The sequence below is a fragment of the Acyrthosiphon pisum genome, chromosome A2, assembly GCF_005508785.2.
Source record: "Acyrthosiphon pisum isolate AL4f chromosome A2, pea_aphid_22Mar2018_4r6ur, whole genome shotgun sequence".
In the NCBI taxonomy this organism is placed as follows: Eukaryota; Metazoa; Arthropoda; class Insecta; order Hemiptera; family Aphididae; genus Acyrthosiphon; species Acyrthosiphon pisum.
The window spans coordinates 72,039,651-72,065,508 of NC_042495.1; the positions used below are offsets into that span (position 1 = coordinate 72,039,651).

General features: G+C 28.9%; 2 protein-coding genes across 2 annotated transcripts in view; both read right to left on the reverse strand.

Annotated features, from left to right (window-relative positions):
• The window catches only part of LOC100159937 (collagen alpha-1(IX) chain), a 20,603-nt gene extending 1,284 nt beyond the window's left edge, over window positions 1-19,319 (reverse strand). The window contains exons 1-14 of the mRNA XM_001943508.5: window positions 19,169-19,319; window positions 16,207-16,280; window positions 15,894-15,941; window positions 14,279-14,510; window positions 11,542-11,758; window positions 10,766-10,933; window positions 10,632-10,706; window positions 10,346-10,555; window positions 10,111-10,191; window positions 9,945-10,040; window positions 1,845-1,907; window positions 1,461-1,515; window positions 940-1,041; window positions 797-874 (exon numbers count right to left, since the gene is read on the reverse strand). Coding sequence (XP_001943543.2) covers window positions 797-874; window positions 940-1,041; window positions 1,461-1,515; window positions 1,845-1,907; window positions 9,945-10,040; window positions 10,111-10,191; window positions 10,346-10,555; window positions 10,632-10,706; window positions 10,766-10,933; window positions 11,542-11,758; window positions 14,279-14,510; window positions 15,894-15,941; window positions 16,207-16,280; window positions 19,169-19,185 — 1,516 coding nt within the window. The 5' untranslated portion in view covers window positions 19,186-19,319. The remainder of the gene's footprint in view (window positions 1-796; window positions 875-939; window positions 1,042-1,460; window positions 1,516-1,844; window positions 1,908-9,944; window positions 10,041-10,110; window positions 10,192-10,345; window positions 10,556-10,631; window positions 10,707-10,765; window positions 10,934-11,541; window positions 11,759-14,278; window positions 14,511-15,893; window positions 15,942-16,206; window positions 16,281-19,168) is intronic.
• A 4,322-nt stretch (window positions 19,320-23,641) lies between these two features.
• The window catches only part of LOC100164835 (tigger transposable element-derived protein 4), a 6,142-nt gene continuing 3,925 nt past the window's right edge, over window positions 23,642-25,858 (reverse strand). The window contains exon 8 of the mRNA XM_008181306.3: window positions 23,642-25,237. Coding sequence (XP_008179528.1) covers window positions 23,661-25,237 — 1,577 coding nt within the window. The 3' untranslated portion in view covers window positions 23,642-23,660. The remainder of the gene's footprint in view (window positions 25,238-25,858) is intronic.

A 25,858-nucleotide genomic window follows, 5' to 3' on the forward strand; every position in this document is an offset into this window, starting at 1 on the left:
CAACGAGAAGGCACAGTATAATGTTGTTACCTAAAAGTTTGATAATAGGTCAATTCACTCTAAAATCAAAAATGACAGCAGCCTATTGAAACTAGCGAACGAAAATATGGTATAACGTACGTGTACGTATTAAAACATAGCTCACGACTTCAATCACTACGCCCAATATAATGTTCCGATATTAATTTTGAAAGCAAATTTATATTTGTCACTAAATTATCTATGCTTTAACAATTTCATTTTTCTGATTTTTATTTTTTTTTACTTAGAAATTCACTAACAAAAAGAGTAAAAATAGATCATATTCATAATTCAAATTTAAATACATTGATATAGAATATGAAAAATGTACGACAGTTAAAGCATATTAAATTGAGGAAAACTCAAATCTGCTTTCAAAATTTAAATCGGAACATCCTACTGAGCGTAGTGATTGAAGTCAGAGGTAGTATTTTTTGAAAAAAAATGTTTGTCATTTTATAAAACAATATTAGGTGACATGTGCATGCGTGTAGGTAAAATAATAGACATACATCCCGATCACTATGATGCCCCTATAAAACGTGATCAGTACTACGAATTACGTACACTAATGTTTATTTACTTTCAACACATACACAAGACCCAGATAAACAGAAATATAAAATGCCTAGTTTTTACTCCTTAGAATTGATTACGCTCCAGCCCCCTTAATATAAGTACCTAATAACAAATTTATCCAAATTGTAACTATTATTTTCTACACTGAGCGTTATTATTTTCCTTAATCATAATAATTTAACAGTTAAAAACTTACCGGTTGACCCTTGCATACCAGGAGATCCCGGAAAACCTCTTTCGCCCGGCATTCCTAAGCCTGGTGACCCAGGCTCCCCTAAAAATAACATATATTAATTTAATTTGTTCACTTTTTGCAAACTGTTCATGTCATAAAATTACCTGGTGGACCTTGAGTACCCGGTGGACCTGGTTTACCTATAATTGACCGACCTGGAGGGCCAGGTGGACCAATTAAGGTGTTTGTTAGTTCTGCTAATTGTTCTAGGAATGATCATCAAAATATTATTAAAATCTGTACATTCAAAATATGGTTTGAGCAAGGCATGGTAGAGTGTAAATTCCGTAATGAATATTATTTAAGATATAAAAAGGATCAAGTGAATTTTAGGTATATGCTAGAAATCTATTTTTATAAAAAGTTGACAAGTCAATTTTTAAATCAATTAAAATATTAATATTGGGAACTAAGGAAACTTATTTATTATTATTTAAATAAACTTCTTTCACTACATTTCGATTATTGAAGTTTATCTAACTATTTTTAAAACACATTTAAATAAAAATATTTTGAGACTTAATATGGCACTAAAGCATAGTCACTAAACTATATAGTAAGTACTATAATATAGTACTGAGTGCAGCTTAATACGTAATTTAGCTTAAAAAAAAAATAAATTTACCTTTCAAAATTGATTTACACATTTCTTTTATCTCATTTTCAGTAAAACCATTTCCCTAATAAAAAATGTGATTATGCAATTATAATACATATTATTATAATATTATACGTTCATACGCAGTGTTGTAAAGTTACTACTTATCAGAGCAGAAACATTTAAATAAAAATACTCAATACAAACTATATGAAAAGAAGTTATAATTTTTTTTTTTTTTTTAATTTACTTAATTTATATTTATTTCATTATGTAATAAACATGTTTATTTCTAAGTATTTCAGTAAAATGTTATGATTATTATTCGAATATATTTTAAACAATTGATTAGCTTTTTTTATTCTTTACAACACTACTATAACCATAAGAAATAATTAATAAATAACATACTGAATAACCTGGCAATCCGGGTTCTCCTCTATCTCCTTTTTCACCTGGAGTGCTAAGTTTTCCCTGTGGAAAATATATGGGCAAAATATTTAAAAATCGGAAAGTAGGTAGGTATAGGTAACCATAACCGCTCTGTTGTACTGCAGTAGGTGTTATAATTGCATACAAAAAACGATTCTGAGCGTAGAAGGTCTATCAGCCTATACTATGTACTTTAAATCTAATTGTATCTAATTGTATCTAATTGCGCAACTAGGCCAATATTTTTAGGGGTGCACAAATTGTAAAGAATTCCCATTCCTCCAGACCTTTAAAACAGTTAAAACTTTATATATATTAACAATAATTTCAAATGTATATATTTATGTACTATAGGTATTTTTAATACGAGTGAAACAATAACACATTAAGAAAACAAAATTTTCACTTATTTTAACATGATTTTTCGGCAAGTGAATGGTATTCAATTAAATTACTGCTAGTTCAGACTTCTGGACGACGTGGTCCACCTCTCCTCTCAATTATACCCAAATCAATAATGTCATATGAAATATGATATTTATAGAAAAAAAAAAATAAAAAAATTTAAAACTGACAATGTCCGTAAACAGCTCAAAAAGAGTCAAATTATTTTCAAAAATTGATCGTGTATAGAAAATGCTAATATAAAAATTTAGTGAAATTTTCAAGTATCTACAGTCATTCATTTTTTAATTACAATAAAATAAGAAAATTGTTACATGAGAAATCGAGTGAATATCAAATGTTGTAAAAATATGAATTTCAAACGCTCATAAAAATTAAATTTTACTTTCTTATAGACATTTTTTTTTGAAAAAGGTAGACAAACATATGAGAAATCTTGTATTATATTTTCAAATCTTAGATTTAAAAAGTAAAATTTTCGTACATCTAACTTTACAATGTACGTCGATACTTTGGCTCAATTATGTCTATGGACATTTGTGTTGGACGCAGTCCACTATTCTCGTTGGTTGCCACTTTTCGTACGCACTCTACAGGACCTTCCAGAAAAACATCCAGATATACATGCTGAATTTCTTCGTGGCAACTTAACGAGCACCAAAACTGCTAAACCATTTTGCAATATCCAACGACCAGCTTCAAGAACACAATAATAAATTTATAAAAGGCGAAGGTGGCGCTATTGGGGTTCTTGATAATGAAAATGCTATACTTAAATGGATTGTATCAGGCCCTAGGATCAGTTCTTTAATTGAGGAATTTGAAAAGAAATCATTTTTAAAAGATGAAAAAGACGTGGGTGCAAAGCACCATGAAGATAATAATGCATTTGAGAAAAAGTTTTTGACCCATGTCAAAGAAATGATTAACGTCTTTACCGAAAATAGAAATACGTTTGAAGAAACCTATTTGGTGTTAATAGGGAGTTCAAAGTAATTGCAAGTGTCGAAGCTGTCAAGTGTGTTACAGAAGCATTTACTTTAGGACTACAACAGTATGATGAATTTGTCAAGTCTCGTCTCAATCTAATACAAAATTCAATTCATGAAATTATTCCTAGAACCAATATTCACATCTTCAAGACTATAACAAAAAAAACGGATAAGGCAAAGTCTGAGATTGCTAACTTGCGTAAAGACTCTAATTTGTTCTGCAGATTGTATGTCGCATCTGAAGCACGGGATGCAAATATTGATGATTTCTTTTCTCACGAAAACCAAATGTACCCACCATCTATTTCAGAAGATGGAAAGCTCTGAAAGCCAACCAATAAGTCTGATATTATTGACTGCATTCAAACAAAATGTGACATTAGCTTTAATGACAGCCAACCGAATGTAACAGCCAAAATGTTTGATGGAGCAGCTGTAATACACATGCTTAATCCTGGTATTGCTACAACATTATCCGGATACTGAATTGGTGATTGTAATTAAGCAAGATCTTATTTTATTTAAATATCTTAAATAAGTGTATTTTAAAATGTATGGATATTATTAACTTTGAATATTAAACTGGAATAATAATGTACATTATTTTGCTTCTCATTCTTGTACTTAATATTTAAAATTTATCTTTCAGTTATCCCTAAAAAAAGCTATAATATTTGGTGTAAATACATTTAAACCAAAAATTAAAATAATTACATTTATTACTTAAACAGTTATAAAGCCGCTTTAATACTTTTCATAACCCGTCTAAACTACATTGTTGCCGAACGAGTCTCTCGCTATGCAAAATTGTTTTGGAAGGTAATTTTTTTATGAAAAAAAAAGTTTATATCATATTTTTAGCTAAATACAACGGATTCCGTGTTATTTAGCAAAATGTCTCAAAAATTCAAAATAAAATTCAAAATTTTTAAAAAAAGTTACAAAAATTTCTGAAATTATGACCTTAAATAATAATGTAAAATATACCATTAAAAAGCACATTTTATACTGATTAATAATCACTAATAATATAGGTAAATATCAAAATACAAACCCAAGTTATATAGGAAAATGTAGAATCAGATTGCAACAATTTGGCGGCCATATTGAGCGTTTTTTAATTACAATAAATTAAGAAAATCGTTACAAGAGAAATCGAGTGAATATCAAATGTTGTACAAATATGAATTTCAAACACTCATAAAAATTTAATTTGATTTTCTTGTAGACATTCTTTTTTTTAAAAATGTAGACAAACTTATGATACATCTTGTATTACATTTTAGATTTAAAAAGAAAATTTTTCATGAATTTCTAACTCAAAATAATTTTCAAATTTTCGTCATATTACGTATTTTATCAATATTTGAACTTTATATGCTTATAAAAAGAAATTGTGACTATGGATTTTTAATTTGCCTTTGAAACAATATACTAGCAGCCTTCTATTAAATGTTCAAGCTTTTTTAACCAACAAATATAATTTTATTGATAATTATAGAAAAATACATTCATCGTTTCACTCAGAATCTAGAAATTAAAAAAAATGGAAACTGAAAATGTCCGTAAACAGCTCAAAATATTTGGAAAATGTTACGGTGTATAGAAAATGCTAATATAAACATTGAGTCAAAATTTCATGTACCTACGGCAGGGATGGCGAACCTATGTCACGCGCATTATTTCAGTGACACGCCAATTTAAAATATAATTCATAATTTTTACTTCACTTTCCAAAAAAATTATTGATAATTTGAAACTATCTTTAACTTATTATTGGAATATATCGTAAACACGCAGTTATCAAGAGGTTCGCCATCCCTGACCTACGGTCATTTGTTTTAGAGTTGCACCAAAAACAAAAATCGATTTTCTCGAAAACAGATTTTGCGTACAAATTTCCGTTTTTCCTTAATTTTTCTTTTGTTTTTCATGTCGCTTTTGAAAACTACTGGAAAATTTTTACTTTCGACCCCACAAAGTACCAACTAGATTCACTTTCCTATTAGAAAAGATACTTTTGAAGAAAATCTAAGAGGTGATGACAGACACAAAAAAAAAATAAAAATAAAAAAACACACATCATAAAAAAATCAATACATTCATCGCTCCACTCGGAATCTAAAATATGTATTTGATAATAATACGATGTATAGTAGTATATTAATTATTTATATTTTACTTTAAAATCGGCTTCTTTAGTACTTTTTATATTGTTTTCCTTAAAGGAAATTCCTTTACATTTTTCCATAGTTATATTTGTAGGATATTATGTTCTGTATCCGGAATCATTATAGCCCTTTTGAGAAGTAATTCGTAAAAAGTTCCGGCATACCACAAAAAAAGAGGCTATAGCCCCCCCCCCCCCAAAAAAAAAAAAAATTCATCATGCTACGCCTATGTCGCTGGTCCCTTAGGCTTTGTGGAAAACTATACCTAATTGGTATTAATTTTTAGTATCGTGTGTTGGCCACAAACACAATATATAATCAAACGTACACATACAAGTTATTCATATTCAATATTATATCGATGAATAATAGATTATATGTTGGCTAAATAGTATACTACATATAGTTATAATTTTATATTAGTGTTATTATAGGTACAGTTTTAATTATTATGTTCAAAATAAATTTGTATAATATACATCAGCTTATACTCCATGAACAACATTATTTATATTTTTCTGATTACTGTTATAATTTTTATTTGCTCAACGTTTTCCTATTTTCTTTTTAACTTTAGTTTTTTTTAGATGATGAAGTATACGTTCTTTTTGTTTTCAACATAAAACCATTACACTTTTTAGGTTTATAGTCACACACATCAAAAATGAATGCAATTATTAACGAAGTATTATATCTCTCTGCAGAGCACAGATCTGAAATAGTTTTATGCATCTACAAATTACATTGTTTCAACACCGTCAAGCTTTATAGAAAAGTCATTGAGTCCAAGTGACGGTAAGTAATTATTTTGATATAAGTCTTGATCGACGCAGCTAAGCTATAAACCATAGATGCCTAATCCAAGTAAGATGATTTTACGTATTTTGTAAAATGTATTTATTTGATATTGTCGTCCCCTCACCAATTCATCCACACACCTAACACATCACCCACTATCGCCGACCAGCGTCACACACACAAAATAAACACTTTATTCCAGGACTGTAAAAAAATGTTTATGAATGAGTCTCACGAAATTTAAGAATTAAGACAGGTTGAATAGAGAGGTCCAATAGCAATAGAGAGTAGTTGAAGACTTAGAAATAGGACTTTGGTGATCTCTAATTTTTTTTTTTTACGTTTCAAGCAACCTTGTATATAAATATGACTAGTATTGAATAAATTAACAATTATGAGTCGATAAAATATTAAAAATAAATAAATAAGTAAGTAAGGAAACATGGATAAATAAATCAAAAATAAATAAATAGTAGTAATAAATAAATGGTAGGGAAATAGCAAATAAATAATTATGTGTCATATACTATCTTGCCAGAACTTGGCCACTTCTATTCCTTCCTTTGTTGCTAGTATGATGTCGTCCATTGTGTAGGAAGTTGGGCAGCTTGGGCAGCTTATTAGTTGGGACATGGTCTGAAACTGTCCACAATCCCAGTATGTATCCTCAACAGGAATGAGACCCCATTTTGCATGGTTTACTTTGGATCGCTCAACCCCTACTCTTTGTCTATTTATTGCTCTCCACATTGGCCACTCTAAATTGTTACCTGCAGGCAAGTATTCGGCCGGTATCATCCACTTCTCAGTTTCTTTGTCAAGGAGAATTTCCATCTGTCGATCCTTTCTTGGTCCTGATTTTTTCCAAAATTTGTGTACACTTTAGGAAATTCCTCCTTGATTTCAGGCGAGTGGATGGGGGGCTTATTCCAAACATTGGATGAAGCTTATCGTATTTTTGCTTCGTTCTTTCTCAGTCAGCTTTGATTCCCCGGCGAATGTCAGGAGGGTCGATACCTGCTGGGGGAAAGATTTTACTGGTTGGTGTGTTCTTTAAGCAACCTGTTATGAGACGACATGAGTGCGACGTCTACTTGCTTTACATCCTGCTCCAAGCAGGACTGGCGAATTCTCCCACTGAGAAACACAGAGATAATGCAAAGACTCTTAGAGTGTGAGGATTGGCGCCCCAGGTTGATCCAGTTAGTTTCCTAATCAGAGAGTTTCTTGCGTTTATCTTTTTTCTCGTGTTTTCGCAATATTGCTTAAAAGTTAACGAACGATCCAGTGTTACCCCTTAATATTTAGGGAAGGTAGTGTACTCAAGTTCTTTTCCTTGCCATGTGATCTTAAGTTTCTGATGTGCTTGTCTGTTACGAAGGTGGAAGGCACATACCTGGGTCTTATCTGGGTTAGGTTTTAGGTGGTTTTTCTGGTAATAATCTAGCATAGTCTGAAGATAAGTATTCATCTTACGTTCTACTTCCTCAAAGTCATTACTTTGGATTGCCAGAGCCGCATCATCAGCGTATCAACCGCGTATAAAAAGGATTTTTCACCTGGTTGTGTTGGGATAGGTTGGTCGTTTGTATAGACGTTGTACAGTTTTGGAGCCAATACGCTGCTCTGGGGGAGCCCATTGTTCTGGGTTCTCCATCTGCTCTTTTTACTCTCCAGGACTACAAAAAACAGTCTGTTTCAAAGTAATGTCTCAACAACTTTAACTAGTTTATGGTCATAAGTGAGTTTGTACAGTTTTTCCAGAAGTAAATTGTGGTTTACGGTATCATAGGCCGTTGTGAGGTCTATGAAGGTTATGCCCTTAATCTTTTTTTCTTCATAACCAGTTTCGATAAATTGAGTTAAGTTGAGAATTTGGCTTGTGCATGATTTACCATGCCTAAAGCCCGCTTGCTCCTTAATGAGTTTGTTGTAGTAAATTTACCCACTCTTATACCCGTAACCCCCAAACAATTTCACCAAGTTTTTAATGCAAAACTCATAACTTGCGTAGAACTTCACCTTTATTTATACCTTATACTCGTAACTCGCCAATAATTGTACCCGGTTTTGGACGCGAAACCCGCAAACATATTGCACCTGGTTTTGAATGCAAAACCAGAAACCCACGATCATTTTTTACCCGGTTTTTAATATGAAACCCGAAACCCACAACATTTTTACCCGGTTTCTAATATGAAACACGTATAGGCACCCGCAATATTTTAACCCATTTTTAGTCCACTTATTGGACTTATAAATTATAATACTATGTGTTTCTGTGAGTACGTGACAAATGTTAAATACAAATCTCTCAACGCCAGCAGCCTATCATTTCCTGCAGAGGCTGAAATACTTACTAAAATTCAGCACTATAGTCAGCTGAAAATGTGCTAATGCCGTGCTGCGACTTAACTAAAAATTATAAATTAAAACCTATTTAACGATTTATATATTTTTATTTATATTAAAATATGTTTTATTGATTTATATAAACGCGTATTATTATTTTATACTTGAGAAGTGCAGTCTTCTCAATAATAAACCACAATAATAAAAATGCGCCACGTGTAATACCTCTGCTTTTAAACAACATGGTCGACAGTGGCGTATCTACGGGGGTGATTGGGGGTCATATCCCCCCGTAGACCAATTTTTGTGCACAATACAACATGTATATAATAATATAAAAATAATGTGTTTATTAAAAATTGTATATCCCCCCTTGAAAAAATCCTAGACACGCTACTGCTGGTGATGTGATATTTTGTCATTTAACAAGCATAGGTGGTGTGGAAACTTACGCTACACTGCAGTCATCCTATACATCGAGTACATTTAAGTAATATAAATAACACAAATTATAATAAGATTTAAAAAACCTGTACAACATAAGACCGCGGTAGAGATTAAGGGGGCCCCGCAGCAGTCCAGCGTATCATGTTTTAAGGATTAATCAGTAATATTTAGACAATTCAGATGAGATTAACATTTGGGCTATGTGTGAGTAGTAAATGAGCATTAGTGTGTGTTTTCGAGAATCACTGTAAGGGCGACCGCCACCGAAAGCAACTCTCGCACGCGCATGCACATATCAATAATTCACGAAAAATTAAAATATTCTTGTTTGCACTACTATAAAGTATAAAAACTACTAAAAGCGGTTGTAAATTAAATATACTTCCTGAAAATTGATTGTAATATTGAAAAAATTGGTTGAATTTATAAGCTACTATAGACTATGCTCTTTAGAAATCACTTTTTTGATTTAAAATCAGATATTTTCAAAATAAATACAAATGTAAAGCAATTATTTCATGGAATTTTTGAAAAAAACTCTTGATTTTAAGGTCTTTTAAAATTGAAAATTGAAAATCAATTTCCTAAAAAGCCTAGATATTTAGTCAAAGAGTTCATACATGTGTAAAAAATTTAAATCGGACATTCCGAAGTAGCTATGTGTAATTTACCACCACTTACTGGTCTAAAACATACAAAAAATACGTTGCGATCCCTTTATAGAAATATAGTTGTGGAGCGATACACATACAGATCACACATGGTTTAAGCGTGAATTTAAGAAACTTCAGGGACTAGTAAAATTATCGCACTTAAGTTCATTGAATAATATATCATCTACATTCTTAAGAAAATCATATTTAATTTATCAACTTAAAGTCTTAGAACTTAGGCATTAGCAAATAAATACTTACCGGTCTTATGTATTGTGTTTCTGGTTTAGCTGGAATATAAGTTATAGTTCCAGGGAGTCCAGGTTCACCTCTATTGCCTTGAATTCCAGGCTCTCCCTGTAATTAAATTGATTCATTATAAATTAATATTATACTAGTTACATAATTTGTATTATTCAATATTTACTTGTTCTCCTTTTTCTCCTTGTAAAGCGGGCAATGCTGGTATACCTGGTGTACCTGGTAAACCCTGATATCCTCGAGGGCCCTTTAAATAAATTGTACATATTGATATTTATGGAACGAAGATTAATAAAAAACAAATTATTACATGTATGCCATTAATTGAATAAAATAAATTAATAACTTATAAGTATTATAATTTAACTGTACAAAATATAATTAAATACAATTTTTATTACTTCGACTCCTGGAATTCCTGGTTGACCTGGTGGGCCTTGTGGTCCTGTTTGTCCTCGAGGCCCTTCTTGACCTTGGGGTCCCGGTGGTCCCGGTTTACTCTGATTCACAATTGGTGGAAGTTTGTTTGCGCATTGATTTTCTCGATAAGGACAATTACTACCAGTAGTAGCTACATCTGGCTGCTGAATTTGTACAGTTTCTTCTCTCATCTTTATGACAGTTTTAACTTTTAAATTATTTAAAAATTTTAAATATAAATAAGTAAAAAATATTTTCAATTATTACTAGATACAATTCTGCACATCCTTCCCGTTGAGGTTTCGTTGGATCACAACTAAGTGTTATCCATTGTACATCCACCTAAATTAAGTTAATTTATAATTTAAAATTAATATTGTATAGTTTTGAACGCGACTTACTGGTGCTGCTTGATATTCGTTATTTGTCACTAAAGCAGTATTACCAAACATATCCACTGTACCTCTAGGTTCCAACATTTTAACACCAACTTGTTTACAGTCTATGTAAAGTACTACTCTATCGTAAAATACTCCGAAATGTAATTTGTGCCAATTTCTATCAAAAATCTAAACAGTTTGAAAATATTTTATTTGATTATCTTGTGGTAAATTAATAAATTAGCTTGTTTACTCACTACCTACATATTTAATCTATTTCAACAAAAATTAAATGAAACCATGGCTCATTTTTTAATTGATAAATATTTTTCTTAACTAAAATAATAATTATAAATAGAAGATAAAAAAATGTTTAATTGTGAAGAAATGTACCTCTCCGCTGAACTTTTCATTATATAATAGGTAGTAGGTACCTGCGTTCAAATAGAATAATAATAATAGAATAAAATTAATATTGTATAACTTCGAGAAAATATATTTTACCATTAAATTAAGAAATAATGCATAATATATATTTTAATATGATTATTAGTTATTATTAAATCTAATACTTATGTATAAAATATTAGGGCTGTGTTTTTATTATTTTATTGGGCTTTAAAAAGATAATTAATTTAATTTTTGAAAATTCTCCCCCTCTCTGGGTGACTTCTGGATCCGCTATTTATTTGTATATAAGCCAAAAAGTTAGTACACGATGACTTATGAATTGTTACTTCTTTCTAATATGTGATTTTATTGTTAAACTAATATATTAAAATATTAAAATAACTTACGTAGTTTGCTTCAAATTTTACAGTTTGCAAGTACCCATTGTAATTAACAATAGAGAACTCTACAGCTCCCACAAATTGATTCAGTGTAATTTGTAAATTAGTACTGTTCAGATGATCAACAATCTTAAGTATGTGCCATTGTGCTCTGGTTACTATTTTTGAGCTGAAGGTAGCAACAAAAGAAAACTGTTGAGGTATGCCCAAGGGAAATATATTTCTGTTAACACATATAATACAGTATTAACATTATGTGTACCTCTATATTTTAATCTATTAATAAATATAATAGTATTAATCTATAGGTACTTAATAATATTTAAATATAATAATATTATAATCATGACAAAATAGATAGGTATCATCACAGTTTTTTGATACGCATCCTATATTGTACTATCGTTGTTCTCCACTATTATTAATGGCTGTCAATCATATTATAGGTACATACAAATATAGCATAGAACAAAATCAACCAATCAGAAGTGGAGAACTATGACATTGGCCGGAGCTGAAGGAGATGCGAATACTGAAAATAAGTATTACTACTATAATACTTTATGATAGGTACCTATCTATTTTGTCATGATAGTAATTATTAACTACCTACTTTATAGTTAATAACTTAATGGTATTCTCATACAAAACTGAGAACGGTGATAGCCTCATAGCCCATATAGATCATAAATCCTACCTTATCTATCTATAAATAATTTGGAGTTGTTAAAGTTTTCAGTCGTATTTCAGATAATAATTAGAACACATATTATGTAGTTTCACGCTGTTGAATAATCTATACCTTCTAATAACGGATGTAAAAAATATAATAAAAATCCTAAAATGAAATATGTATTTTAAAAATTGGACCATTTTTATATAAATTATAATATTTTTTAAATGTGGTTTCTTTTGGTATTAAATATTTTAATAAATATATTATTATATCAACTAAGTTAACCATATAATATTATAGTGTATAGTAAAAAAAATGCAAAATATATAATATATATATTTTATAATTACTATAATAATATTATACAAAATATAATAATTTATGTTGAAATCTCATATCAAAAATATTATACGATCCTACACAAAATTCTACATTTTTTTTTTATATCAAAATAATAGTTGTGTATAAATATGTATTGTAATTTTTTTTATTTTTGAATGGTAGCCATGATTATTATCTGTAACTCGTAAGTATTCATTAGGTATTTTATATTTCACTAATCATTATTTTTATGTACTATTTGTTATTATAAAGTAAGTATAGGTATAACTTTATAAGTATATTTTTTTAAATTATTATAGTCAATAAAATAGTGATAATTAATTATAATAGCCAATAGGTAAAAAAATGTTTATTAATATTTTAGTAATATCCAGTGGACATAGTAATATTGGTGCACATAGGCGTGCGCGGGATTTTGTGTCGGGTGCAGCATACATATTTAACCGGCCCTAAACTTATTTTCTTTATATTGCCACCCCTCCCCCCCCCCTTAATTCTGTTTAGCCCAACTGTGTAAAAATGGAATATTTTATACGCTCATATAATCACTTGTGTACCCGAATCATTATTATAGGGTATAGCCCCCTCCCCCCATATAAATTCATCTCTCTACGACTATGCCTATAGCCTATTATAGTTATGAGAAATATAGTAAACTGTAAATAAAAAGTAATAATATTTTTATGTATTATAATATATTACTCTATACTTTTATAATTATATTAGACATCACATAGGTAATAATATAACACTTATAAGCATTATAGTACCTAATTAAAATTAACTATTTATACATTAGTTATAATATTAATTGAACTCTCAAAAGTTAGGTACGTAAAATAAAAATGAATAAAGAGACTTACAATATAAGTCTGCGATTAATAGGTAACAAATGTTTGAACTCATCAATTAAAAGTTCTTGTTCGACAAACAAAAAAACAAGCGTATCAAATCTTTTTTGTGACATAGTATTTCTAAATTTGTTTTTTATAATATGCTGAGTTTTGAAAAGCTACGTTCACAGCTTCAAATATAGTCACTGGAATTGTCACAAACATTTTAAGACAATGAAAAAAATGTTTAATACTGTTTTAACGAATCGAGCCATTTGTGTACAGAACCTGAGCTTGTACCTTTTGGTGTATTGATAAAATAGTATTATCATTTTTCATTTGAATAACATTGAACATTTATATTTTAATTTAACAATATACTCAATATGTTTAAAATTATTCATATTATGTATGTACCTTTCAAATAAATATCTATCAGCCCACTAAATCTAAAATAAATTGTCAGATGCAGCGAAAGCAGCATTCGCTGCACCCGTGCGCACGCCTATGTTGGTGCACATGCTAATATTAAACTAGCGCACTAGGCCATCAACCACTTCCATATAGGTGCGTTAATGCAGATTAGGTAGGTAATTAAAATAATAAAAGTATTATTATTAGTAGGTAGATACCTACCAACTACCATTTTTGTCTATACTTACTATTTATATTATACTACTGAATAGTGTAGACTATTATATTATCTATAATATATATTACGTATTGATTACTATAAATTAATATGTCAGTTTATAATAGACATTATATTAACTCATATAAGTACCATTTTTGTGGGTGTTAGTACGTGTTTAGTACTTAGTAATAATTAGTATACCTACTGTTTAGAAACAGACTCAGACACTCTACAATAGTTGATTACTGTGTTACATACCTTGTGGGCATTATTAAACGTGCTGTTTTTTCCACCCTATAAGCGGTCTGAAAACGGTTAGATCCTGTCACTTTGGTTACACTTTTTTTGTATATTTCTTCAGCCGAATCCAATCCAAATTTTCTAATGAAATCGATTATTTGTAGATCGTCTTCCCCAGGCCGGAAGTCCCCGCACGGCACCTGCGCCGATGCTTGGTCTTTAACAGGTTTACTGGTGTCCTCATCATAATCTGTACAAAACATTACCGTTTTTACGGCGTGACGAGTGTACACCCATAATAAATAATAATTATTAATAGTATAATAATATGTAAAATACGAGTACGATTTTAACAGATGTGTGAATAATGAACATGTTTATATAATTTGTATGGGTCTATGAGGTCAATGGCGTTTACAATAATGAATATGACGTATTTCGGGTTCAGCTTTTTTTTTTTTTTTTAGGAAATATTACATTCTTTTATGGATTAAGTTGTCAACACACAGTAGTAGGTAATGCATTGGGCAAAACCATCGTTGTATAATCTTTTTTTCAGCTGGTTTAAAAGATCAGAAAAAGAAAAAATATTCCTATAATAAGAATAAGAGGTTTGCTTGCTTTGGTTTCACTCGAGTATATCTCTAAAGCCTTGATCTAAATTTAGCTTAATATCATAGACCTATTTGGTATTGTTAAAAGATCTATGCCCCTATGAAACTACCTAATGAAACTCCTATTACAATAATCCGGATTATTTGAGCCTGAAGGCCTCCAAGACGTCCAATGATGATTACTTTCATCAAGTTCAATTAGGTACTATTGTACTTAGAAATGGAGAATTCACATAAAAAAATATCGGTAAATTTACCAATAAAGTGGTAAAATGGTAAAATAGAATCTAAGGTTAAATAATAAAATATCTTAGAGCCATCTTTTTTATTAGTATAAATACGATTGTTATTACTTATTACTATTGTTTTAATCTTGACAAATTTAGTTCTTTCTAATAATAATAGATACTAAAAAACTAATAAAAAACCGGCCAAGTGCGAGTCGGACTCGCGCACGAAGGGTTCCGTACCATCATGAGCATGTTGGCAACACTGCTTATATTATAAATTCTAGGATTTTTAGTATTTGTATGACCGACTAATTTATTAGGTATCTATTAAAACTTGGTCGGTGTCAGTGGTGTGTAACACAGGGTTCCAGCATTGCTCAGGCAACACCTCAAATATGGGTGGGTACTAGGTAAGTATTGATAGAAGAAAAATAGGAAATTGTAAAGGTCGGTATAACAGTATTATGAGGGGTAGGTCACCTAAAATTATTTGAGCAACACTCATTTTTTTTATGATACACGCCAGTACGCCACTGGTCGGTGTCCTCACTACACGCCGATTCATATCGTGTTCCAAATATCTAGTAGGTACATCGTGCATAACTAAGTACATACCTAAGTAGCCAAGTAGGTAGGAAATCAAATGTTGGTATAAAAACATTACCAATACGGCTATACGGCTATACAAGTTGAATATAATATTCAACTATACACGACACGGTTTGTAGTGTGAGTCCATTTTATTTCCTAATATTAAGTAAGTAAAATGTATATTTATTATTTAGGTACCTGCAGAATAATCTGTAGAATGTCCAGAATGTATCTGAGGTTTATTATCTGTAACCAAATATAATAAAATTCATATGACGTACATTATAATAAGAAGGTATAATATTATTTTTTAAATAAAGTAAAAAATCCTTTTTTATAGCCTAATAGCGGTAACTGAAACCGATAGGCTATGATATATTAGTATATAATATCTAAATATATATATATTATACTATATAATAAATATATACGTATAATTGGCATTACAATCGTTTCTCTAATGTATAAGTCATTAAGCGTAGGCGTAGATAGGTATATACGGAGTACATACTTGCTGAAGCGTTGATTCTAGTCGGAAATATAATCGTTGCAAATAAAATAATTTGTGTCCATCTTAAATAATATCTAAAAAAAAAAAAATAATTAACAAACCTACACAAATATATTTTAAGTTATAAAATATATTATATACGATAAACCCGGCTTTAAAACGTAATATTTACGAGTTCCGTTAAAGCGTGACATCATGATAGGTTTATTACTTTCGACAAATATCCAGAGACCGACGTGTTAAATTTAGAAAGATTAGAGAACGTTAGGTCTTGTGCCAAATATATTATATTAGATATTTAGATGAATTCAAGCTTAAAAAAGAAACTATTGAATAATTAAAATATAAAATGTTAATTTCGTATTTTATTTTGTTTTTATAAATTCAATCAAATTTACAAATTAATACAATTAAAATAAGTATTACTGTATTAGGTCCCCGTATCGCCTTATTACTATAATATGACGATATGATATGTACAAAAAATGTATTAATATTCAAAACAAATTGCATTCAGGAAATTCAAAATATTATAATATATCGGTAGGTAAATAGTTTGAAGAACTTATGATTTAAGTTTTGTCTAATTATTTGCCGTGACAAAAAAATCAGTATTGTATGATATTTAATTTTGTTAATGAAACTAATATATAAACCAAAAAAGTTTAGCATTCTTGCCACTCTTCACATACATATTTTAAATTCTTAAAAACAAAAAAAACTATTTATTTGACACTTGTCAAATTATTTTTATTCCTAATTCCTATCATCAAAATGTTTAAATAGCTTCTGATTTAGAATATGAATGTAAAATTGAAATATTATAGGTTACCATACAAAAAAATAAAAAGACGTAAGACTTAAACTAGGATTTACCATGATTATACATTAAGTTTTTGTAAATATGTAAAAACTACATTTATCACCAAAAGTACGTAGGTAGTATAGGTACGACCAATATTTTAAGTAAAAATCCAAAAAATAAAAGGAATCTCACTCAAGACTTAAAAGTACAATATTAAAAAAAAAAATGCAATAGATTGCTCTGTTTTATTTTTAGTAAATTAGGTACCTACATAATGTAGCACATATTATATATACGTATTACGTACCTATATTTACTATATAGTCTATAGAAAGAATTGCATAGATTATAGAACCATAATCATTTACTACCGTAAATACGATATGTGTGTAGGTATGGTCTATGTAAAAAAATATTTTAGTTATAAACAGGTTACACGGCTTACCGAAAATAATTTAACCAAATATATCGATATATAATAATATATTTTTCAATAAATTAAATCAATATAAGAATACCTACGTAAAATATTAATATAAAAAAAATCTCATAATTTACTTAATATTTAAAATGTTGTTAAACTTCAACAAGAGAACATAGATAATGTTCTTAATTTTAAGTTTGATAATAGGTAAATTTACTCTTATATTACTGCTAACCATACAGAATGAGAACTGCTGAACGTGCATCTTGGTACCTATGAACCATATTAGTAAGATGGAGATAACACAAGCGAGTAGTACAACTTCCTCTTAATGCCATGTTTTCAGTTAAAATGTTCACACCTTTATAGATTGAAAATTGGTTGCATGTTATGGTGGCCAGAGCTGTAGCTAGGGCTTGGCGAGACTGGCCCAGTCCAGGGGAGCAACGAAAAAGGGGCGCGAAATCCAGGATAAAATATACCATATATATATGGTATTATTGGTTAGGTTAGGTTTAATTTTTTATTCGTTTCTATGTTGATAAACAAAGCGTTAGAAATTAAAATCCCATTTATAGCGTTTTTCGTAATTTTTTCGGTGGTTTTACCCCAAGCATTAAATAACTATTGAGAAAACCGAAAAATGACCTTTCTAAAGTACCAGCTTGATCCAATTTGCTAAAAGATAAGGTACTATATATTGAAATCGAAACACTCCTTCTGGAAGAAATTTTGTATACAGGATATAAAAAAAAAAAATAATAAACACCATTGTAAAAACAATAGCTTCCTCGCTCCGCTCAGAATCTAAAAAATACATTTTATTTTTAATTATTATATAAGGTTATAATAAGTTTGGCAACGTTTACTATTTTTTTTTATTAATATCATAATTATTACTAATGAAAATAAAATAACGAATGCATAAGTCTTTTATTTTATATGTGTGTTGGGGGAGGGGGGGAATTTACAAGGGCGGAAATATGATAAATGGCCAGGAGCGCTAATGAACAATGCTACGGCTCTGATGGTGGCAACATAGTGAGATATTTTTCAAATATTCATTGAATTTTAAAAATCACAATAAAAATGAAAACTAGACTAACTAAGAGTTAAGATTACCTATTTAAAACAATTGTACACTTTTGAATAAACAGATCTCAGCTAATAATAGTTTTTTGAAAATAAAATTGTTTAACTTTATCTCTATAGTATAATATGTACTTCCATAAACAGCTGTAAATATGTTTGTGAAGTTAATTTAATAATTGAGAGTAAAAATTAGATACTTGTATCATAAAATTTATAATTTGAAAAATACTATAAAACCTATATAATGTTCAACAAAAAATCATATAATAATGTATATTATTTTATATTAACCACAATATGTACATTGTAGAGCTTCATTACTGTTTATTACCATACAAGGACAATGTAACTTGATATTTTACATTTCAACCTAGTAATATTATTACCTATAATATTTAATACTGTTACCAAAATTATTTAACATTTCAAAAATTGACTTAAAATTTTATTTTTCATCATTTTTTTTGCAGGGTACCTAGGTGTTTTTTTAACAATATAATGCATACTTTTTTAATTGATAAAAAAATCCTTATCCCAATTCAATGACTTAAGGGATATTTCTATTTTTATATAGGCATTCAATATTCATAAAATATTATTTAAATCATTCAATGGTGGTGTAATTTAAACGTAGGACTTACCCTTTTATGTACATCATCTTATGAAATGAAAATGAGAATAAATACTAAACTTTTGCACGTTTTATATGCATTAGTATTTGAAGGTGCAACATCAGAATAAACACACCAGTGGCTTAACTATAACTGAGATAATTTAAGTGGATCAAAACATCTTGAGGTTACACTGTAGAAAAAAGAGGGGATAGAATGTTTTTAATTATATTGAATCCTTTTAATATAGTTTTTATTATTTGTATATTTTACATATACATATATGCATACGCAGACACTGTTACATATATTATATATAATAAGTATTTATTTATAAGTATGTACACATAGTATGATTTTAGTAAAAGTTTTAAAATAGATTTATAAATACATACTAAAAAAACATTTAATAAACTATATTTTAATACATAATTATTTAAATATTTTAGTGTAAATTTATTAAAGAACTATAATAATTGTAGCTATCCTTAAAGATAAGCAAAAACCAAAAGTTAAAAATTCAAATGATTGCAGATTATGTTAAATTAAACAAAACAATAAGTATACATTAGTTATATATATACACTATTAAGTTTAATACAGCAATGAAATATAAAATTATGTTTTTTTATATATATTATTATGGGGTTTTCAAGTATCATTTCAAAAATATAATAACAATAATAATTATTAAAACACAAATAAATTGCTACATATTATATTTAGTTTAAATTAATTTTTTTTAATACAAATTAAAAACCCAGTGCTTGTTTGAAAAGTATTTATTTTTTATTAAAACAATGTGAGTTAATCAAGAGGTTCTACATTTATCGGACGCGATGATGATGCACGTGGTTCTCCATCATGATCACAGTCACCCATTAGTGTACTGATCAAATTACCTGAAAAATAAACAAATTTAATTTGTATTAATGTATGGTTTTTTATTTAAATATAATAATAATATTTAAATATCATAATTATTTCAACTAATTAAAATTAAATAATATTAAATGGACTTTAACAACTCTACAAATTAGGATTAATAATAACTTTAAGCTACAATAAAATGTATAATATACAGATTTTAGATTATATGACTAATTATGTTACTAATAGATGGTATTTTAGGGAGGGTGTGTTTTGATTTTCTCAACAGTTATTTAATGCCATAGGAAAAACCACCAACAAAATACAAAAAACTGCTAAAAATAAAGATTTAAAAAAAAAAAAATATTAATTCAACTTGCAGACTATAATAAATAATAACAATATAAAATATCCAGACTGACAAACCGCCTTGCTCAGAATCGCTTTTCTTATACAATGATATTATATCATTGAATTCAATCCATTAAACATTGACCCACTTGTAACCTACTGTACAGCAGAGCGACATCCACTTACTAGGTTTTTATTTCATATTTTGTAGTCGAAAAATCAAATTAGCTACTACTCAAAATACTAAGGAAATTATCTATTGGGCCGGGGTTTTACACTGCGTATTCTGCAGCGTTTTCCATCGAATTCAAATTTCATTGGTTTAAATCAAAGCAGCTATACATGTCAAGTGTAATACGCCACGGCAAAAAAGACAAACCATGGTATGTAACGCCCCAGGCTTAGGTTGTAAAATAGTATAATTTTGATGCATTGACGCAACCAAGGATTTTTAATTAAGGATTGGTAGTTTATATAGTGCATGGTTTTCTACAGGGCATATTGGACTTAGATTTTTTATTTCATTGCTTATAACTAGAGCAAGAACTTTTAAATGTACTGAAAAATCATCAAATATGCAGTTAAACATGCCTTAAAAAAAATTACCCGTCCATATAAGGATAAAAAATTACATTTTTTATTTTATTTTATTTAAATTTAATTATTTTAGGTACTTTATTCAATTTTCTATGTACCCCAAATTTATAAATAAAAAAACTATTCTTCATTCAAATTTAATATATTTATTTACCTTTATTCGTGAAAAATATTTAACCAAAGTGCTTGATTTCTTATAAATTATCAAAAAATTCACTAAAAATCTAAAAACTTTGAGTATTTGATCACAGTTATGAAGAAATGTATTGTGTCAAGTACACGATTAAGCATAAGATAAAGTTAACCAGAAAAAAAGTCATGCATATGCATGAAAATCCTTACTCTACTTAAAACAAAATTAGTAACAAAAACAAAATCTTCTAAACATTGGTCATATTCACATTTATATTATATGGTGAAGAAATATAATTTTGAATATCTAAATCCAATGCGCCCTGAAAGAAGTATTTCTCTTTCCAAAAAATAAATATACAAGGTGTAACAGATAGAATTGACTTTTGGAATAACCTTTGTGCTAATCAATATTTTAAATTTTTTTTTTGATAAATAATTTATAGCCAATTGCGCTACTTGTGTAATAAAAAAAAATTATTTTTATTTTTTAATACAGAAAATTTTAAATTTTGAATAAATTCAAAATAGCCAATTTGTGAATCTGATTATAAAAAGGTGGGTAAGTGGATGTCGCTCTGCTGTACAGTAGGTTATAAGTGGGTCACTGTATAATGGATAGTATTAAATTTGAATTCAATGATATAATATCACTGTATAAGAAAAACGATTCTGAGCGGAGACGGATTGTCTGTCTAGGTATTAGACATACCTATTATAGGTAGGTATACTTATCTATAGTATTAAAAAAAAATTGACTTATAATAGGTATTAATAATAAATTCCAAATTAATCATATCACAATATCCATCAATTAACGTGTTATACATCAACAACAAACCGTGGTACTATCATAGATATATAATAGTATACTTTAGAAGTTTCAAGTACCCACAAATAATATTATACAATCATTACAATCACAACAAAATTACTAAAATAGTTATTCCAGGTTTTTTAATATGTAATTTCGTCCAAATTTGAACTTAAAATTACTATAAAAATAAACTGTGCATATGTATTTCTTAGAATTTTTGGTAACAGAATTAAATATCTAGGTGGAATATTATTTTAAATTTTCAATCTTTCGATATAAAAGTTGAAGATTTTATAAATTTTTAACTACAAATTAATTATTCAATTTTAAATTTGATAAATTTTGTAAAAATTTCAACTTCAAATGCTTATAAAAAATAATTGTGCCTATGTATTTTTAATATTTTTCAACTGCTATTGTAACAATGTATAAGGAACCCTGTATTAATTTTTTACACTTTTTGGCCCAATAGATAAAACTTTATTGATATTTATAGAAAAAAAACTAAATAAATTGATATCTTACAATGTCCGTAAAAAGCTCAAAAAGAGTCAAATTATTTTCAAAATTTTATTGTATATATAAAATGATAATATAAACATTCAGTGAAATTTTCAAGTTTCTACAGCCATTCGTTTTTTAATTACAACAAAAGAAGAAAATCGTTACGTAAGAAATCGAGTGAATATCAAATGTTGTAAAAACATGAATTTCAAACGATCATAAAAATTTAATTTGAGTTTCTTAGACATTTTTTTTTTTGATAAAGGTAGATTATCCTATAAGGAATCTTGTATTACATTTTAAAATCTTAGATTTAAAAAGAAAAATTTTTACAAATTATAAACTCAAAATAATTAAGTAATTTTCGTGATTTTTCCATATTTAGTCAATTTTTGAACTTTAAATGCTAATAAAAAAAACTGTGACTAAGGATTTTTAATATTTTTCAAGTGTCATTGTAACAATATAGTAGGAGCCTTGTATTAAATTTTCAAGTATTTTTACTCAACAAATAAAGTTTTATTGACATTCATAGAAAAAAAAAGAATTAAATTGGAAACTGAAATTGTCCGTAAACAGCTCAAAACAAATCAAAATATTTTGAAAAATTTATCATGTATAGAAAATGGAAATATACACAACCAGTGAAAATTTCATGTATCTACAGTCATTCGTTTTAAAGTTACACCAAAAACCAAAATCAATTTTCTGGAAAACAGATTTTGCGTAAAAATTCCCGTTTTTCCTTAATTTTTCTTTTGTTTTTCACGGCGCTTTTGAAAACTACTGGAAAAATTTTACTATTACCCCAAAGTACCAACTAGATTCACTTTCCTATCAGAAAAGGTACTGTTGAAGAAAATCCAAGTTTACTGTCCTAAAAGGTGATGACAGACACAAAAAAAAAAATAAATAAATAAAAAAAAAACACATATCATTGTAAAATCAATACATTCATCGTTCCACTCAGAATCTAAAACGATTTGGATGGTAAAAACATTTATCTAAATCAAGTAGTTTATTTTTTAGAATTTTTTTAAATACAGTGGATTCCGCTTAATGTGGGCACGTTGGGACCAGCTCTGTTTGCCCACATTAAGCGGTTGCCCATAAAAACCGAAATTAGTAAAAAAAAAAATTATAATACAAAAATTTTTTTATTTTTATTATCATATATGTAATTGAAAAAAAATGAAATAATTACTATATAAATTAAATTAAATATAATATACATACATACAATAAATAAAATTAATATTTGGATGTGGAAGGTATACAAAACGTTGTAATTGTTTGTTGTCTAAGCTGTTTAGTGTGGATCTGGTTAACAAAATGGGCACACGCTTCAAGCTTATCACACGGACTATTTTCGTTACCCTCTTGCATGAAGAACTTCTGCAACAAATCAATGCACTTTTTAGCCTCTCTAGCTGTAACTGGTGGTTTGGTATCTTCTTCTTCTTCTTCTTCTTCTTCTTCATCATAATCTTCTAACTTCCTTTTTTTAAGAACATTTTGTACTACAACATCACAAATTTCTTCATTAACATCAAAACAGGGAGCATTTTCATCAATGTTTTCAAATTCTTTATGGTTTTGAACAAAAAAATATTGTTCATCCAACTCAGTCAACTCAGGTTGCGGACCAATAAAATTAGAAAATCCACAATGAGCGAAACAATTCATAATAGTCGAGCAGCTAACTTCTCGCCAACTCTCGGATACAAACTGTATCGCTTGTAATATGTTTATTTTGCCACTTATTTGATTAGCAGTTGCAGATTGATCTAACAGGTTTTCCTCAATATTTTCTAGAATAAAATGAACTAGTTTCATTCTATATTTCACCTTGAGGTTTTTGATAATACCCATATCTAAGGGTTGGATTAAGGATGTCGTATTTGGGGGCAAAAATTCTAAAGTGATGTTTTTGAGTTGAACGTTTTTTGGATGTGCAGCACAGTTATCAATAAGAAGAAGTATGGACCTAGATTTTGCTTGTAATTCCTTATCCCATTCATATAGCCAGTTTGAAAATATGGTTGAAGTCATCCATGCATTTTTATTCGCGTGGTAATGTACTGGCATTTTATTTATAGACATATTTTTAAAACATCGAGGTTTTAAGCTTTTCCCCACTACTAGCAGCTTTCTTTTCTCACTCCCGGTCATATTGACACATAATAAGACTGTAATCCTGTCCATTGCTTTTTTTGAACCAGATAGAACCTCTTTTTTGAAACATAACGAACCGTCGGGTGTCGCTCGATAATACAGTCCAGTTTCATCTGCATTAAATATGTTATCTGGGGAAAAGTCGTTCAAAATTATTTTTAGCCTGTCAACTTTCCAATCATTAGAGGCGGATTCATCAGCGCTTGCTTTTTCACCATGCACACGTTTGAATTTTATCTCGTGTCTATTCTTCCACCTGCTTAACCAACCATCAGTGGCAATAAACTGATTGTTACCAATTTTCCGGGATAATTCTTCGGCTTTACATTTTAACATTGGCCCAGACACGCGAACACCGCGACTTGTTATCAATGAAAACCACTCACTTAAGGCCTCGTCAACTTCGGGATCTTTCCCTTCTCGTTTACGTTTTTGATTACCAGTTTGAGTTGAATTGAAGTTTTCGCGTAAAATGACTTCTTCTTTGAGCAGTTTCGCCACCGTTGATTTTGGAACGCATAATTTTTCAGCGATTTTACGCTGTGAAGTGCCTGGAGGTAGCGATTTAACTTTGTCTAATATCGCGATTTTTTCCTTTAGGGAGAGATCTTTTCGAGACATATTGCACGTATTGTCACGTTGAAATTCACGTTAAAACTGAAATGCGGGTATTGACGCGTTACAGAACGCGTGTCGTCTATCGCTTTATTTTTATTGCATCTAATAACATTAACACACATCAAAATCCCATTAAGGTTTAAATGGCATAATGATTTTTATTACTTTCGATAAACACAATCTCATAGATATGACGAAATGCGATTAAATTTGTGTATATTCTAACGCTATGATAAAATAAAATTGCCCACATAAACCGAATCGAGTGCCCATATTATGCGGTTAGATTTAACATTGTTAATATACATTTGTATTGGGACCAGCTCTGTTTGCCCACAATAAGCGGATGCCCATATTAACCGGTGCCCACAATAAGCGGATTCCACTGTATTTATTTGTTAGGTAATAGTTAAAAATGTATTTGTACCTATGAGCAGTGGCGCCGAACTAATTTTTTTTAGGTGTGGCAACGAACAATTACTTATACCTATACACACCTAACTTTTTAATAATTTAAAAATGTGTTCATTGCTATTGTCAATTTAGATTTAATTTGAGAAAACATCAATTAATCTCAAATTACTATACTATTATACATTTTACTACATTTATAACGAATACTATTAATTTAAAGAAATATAATATAGTTATTTTTT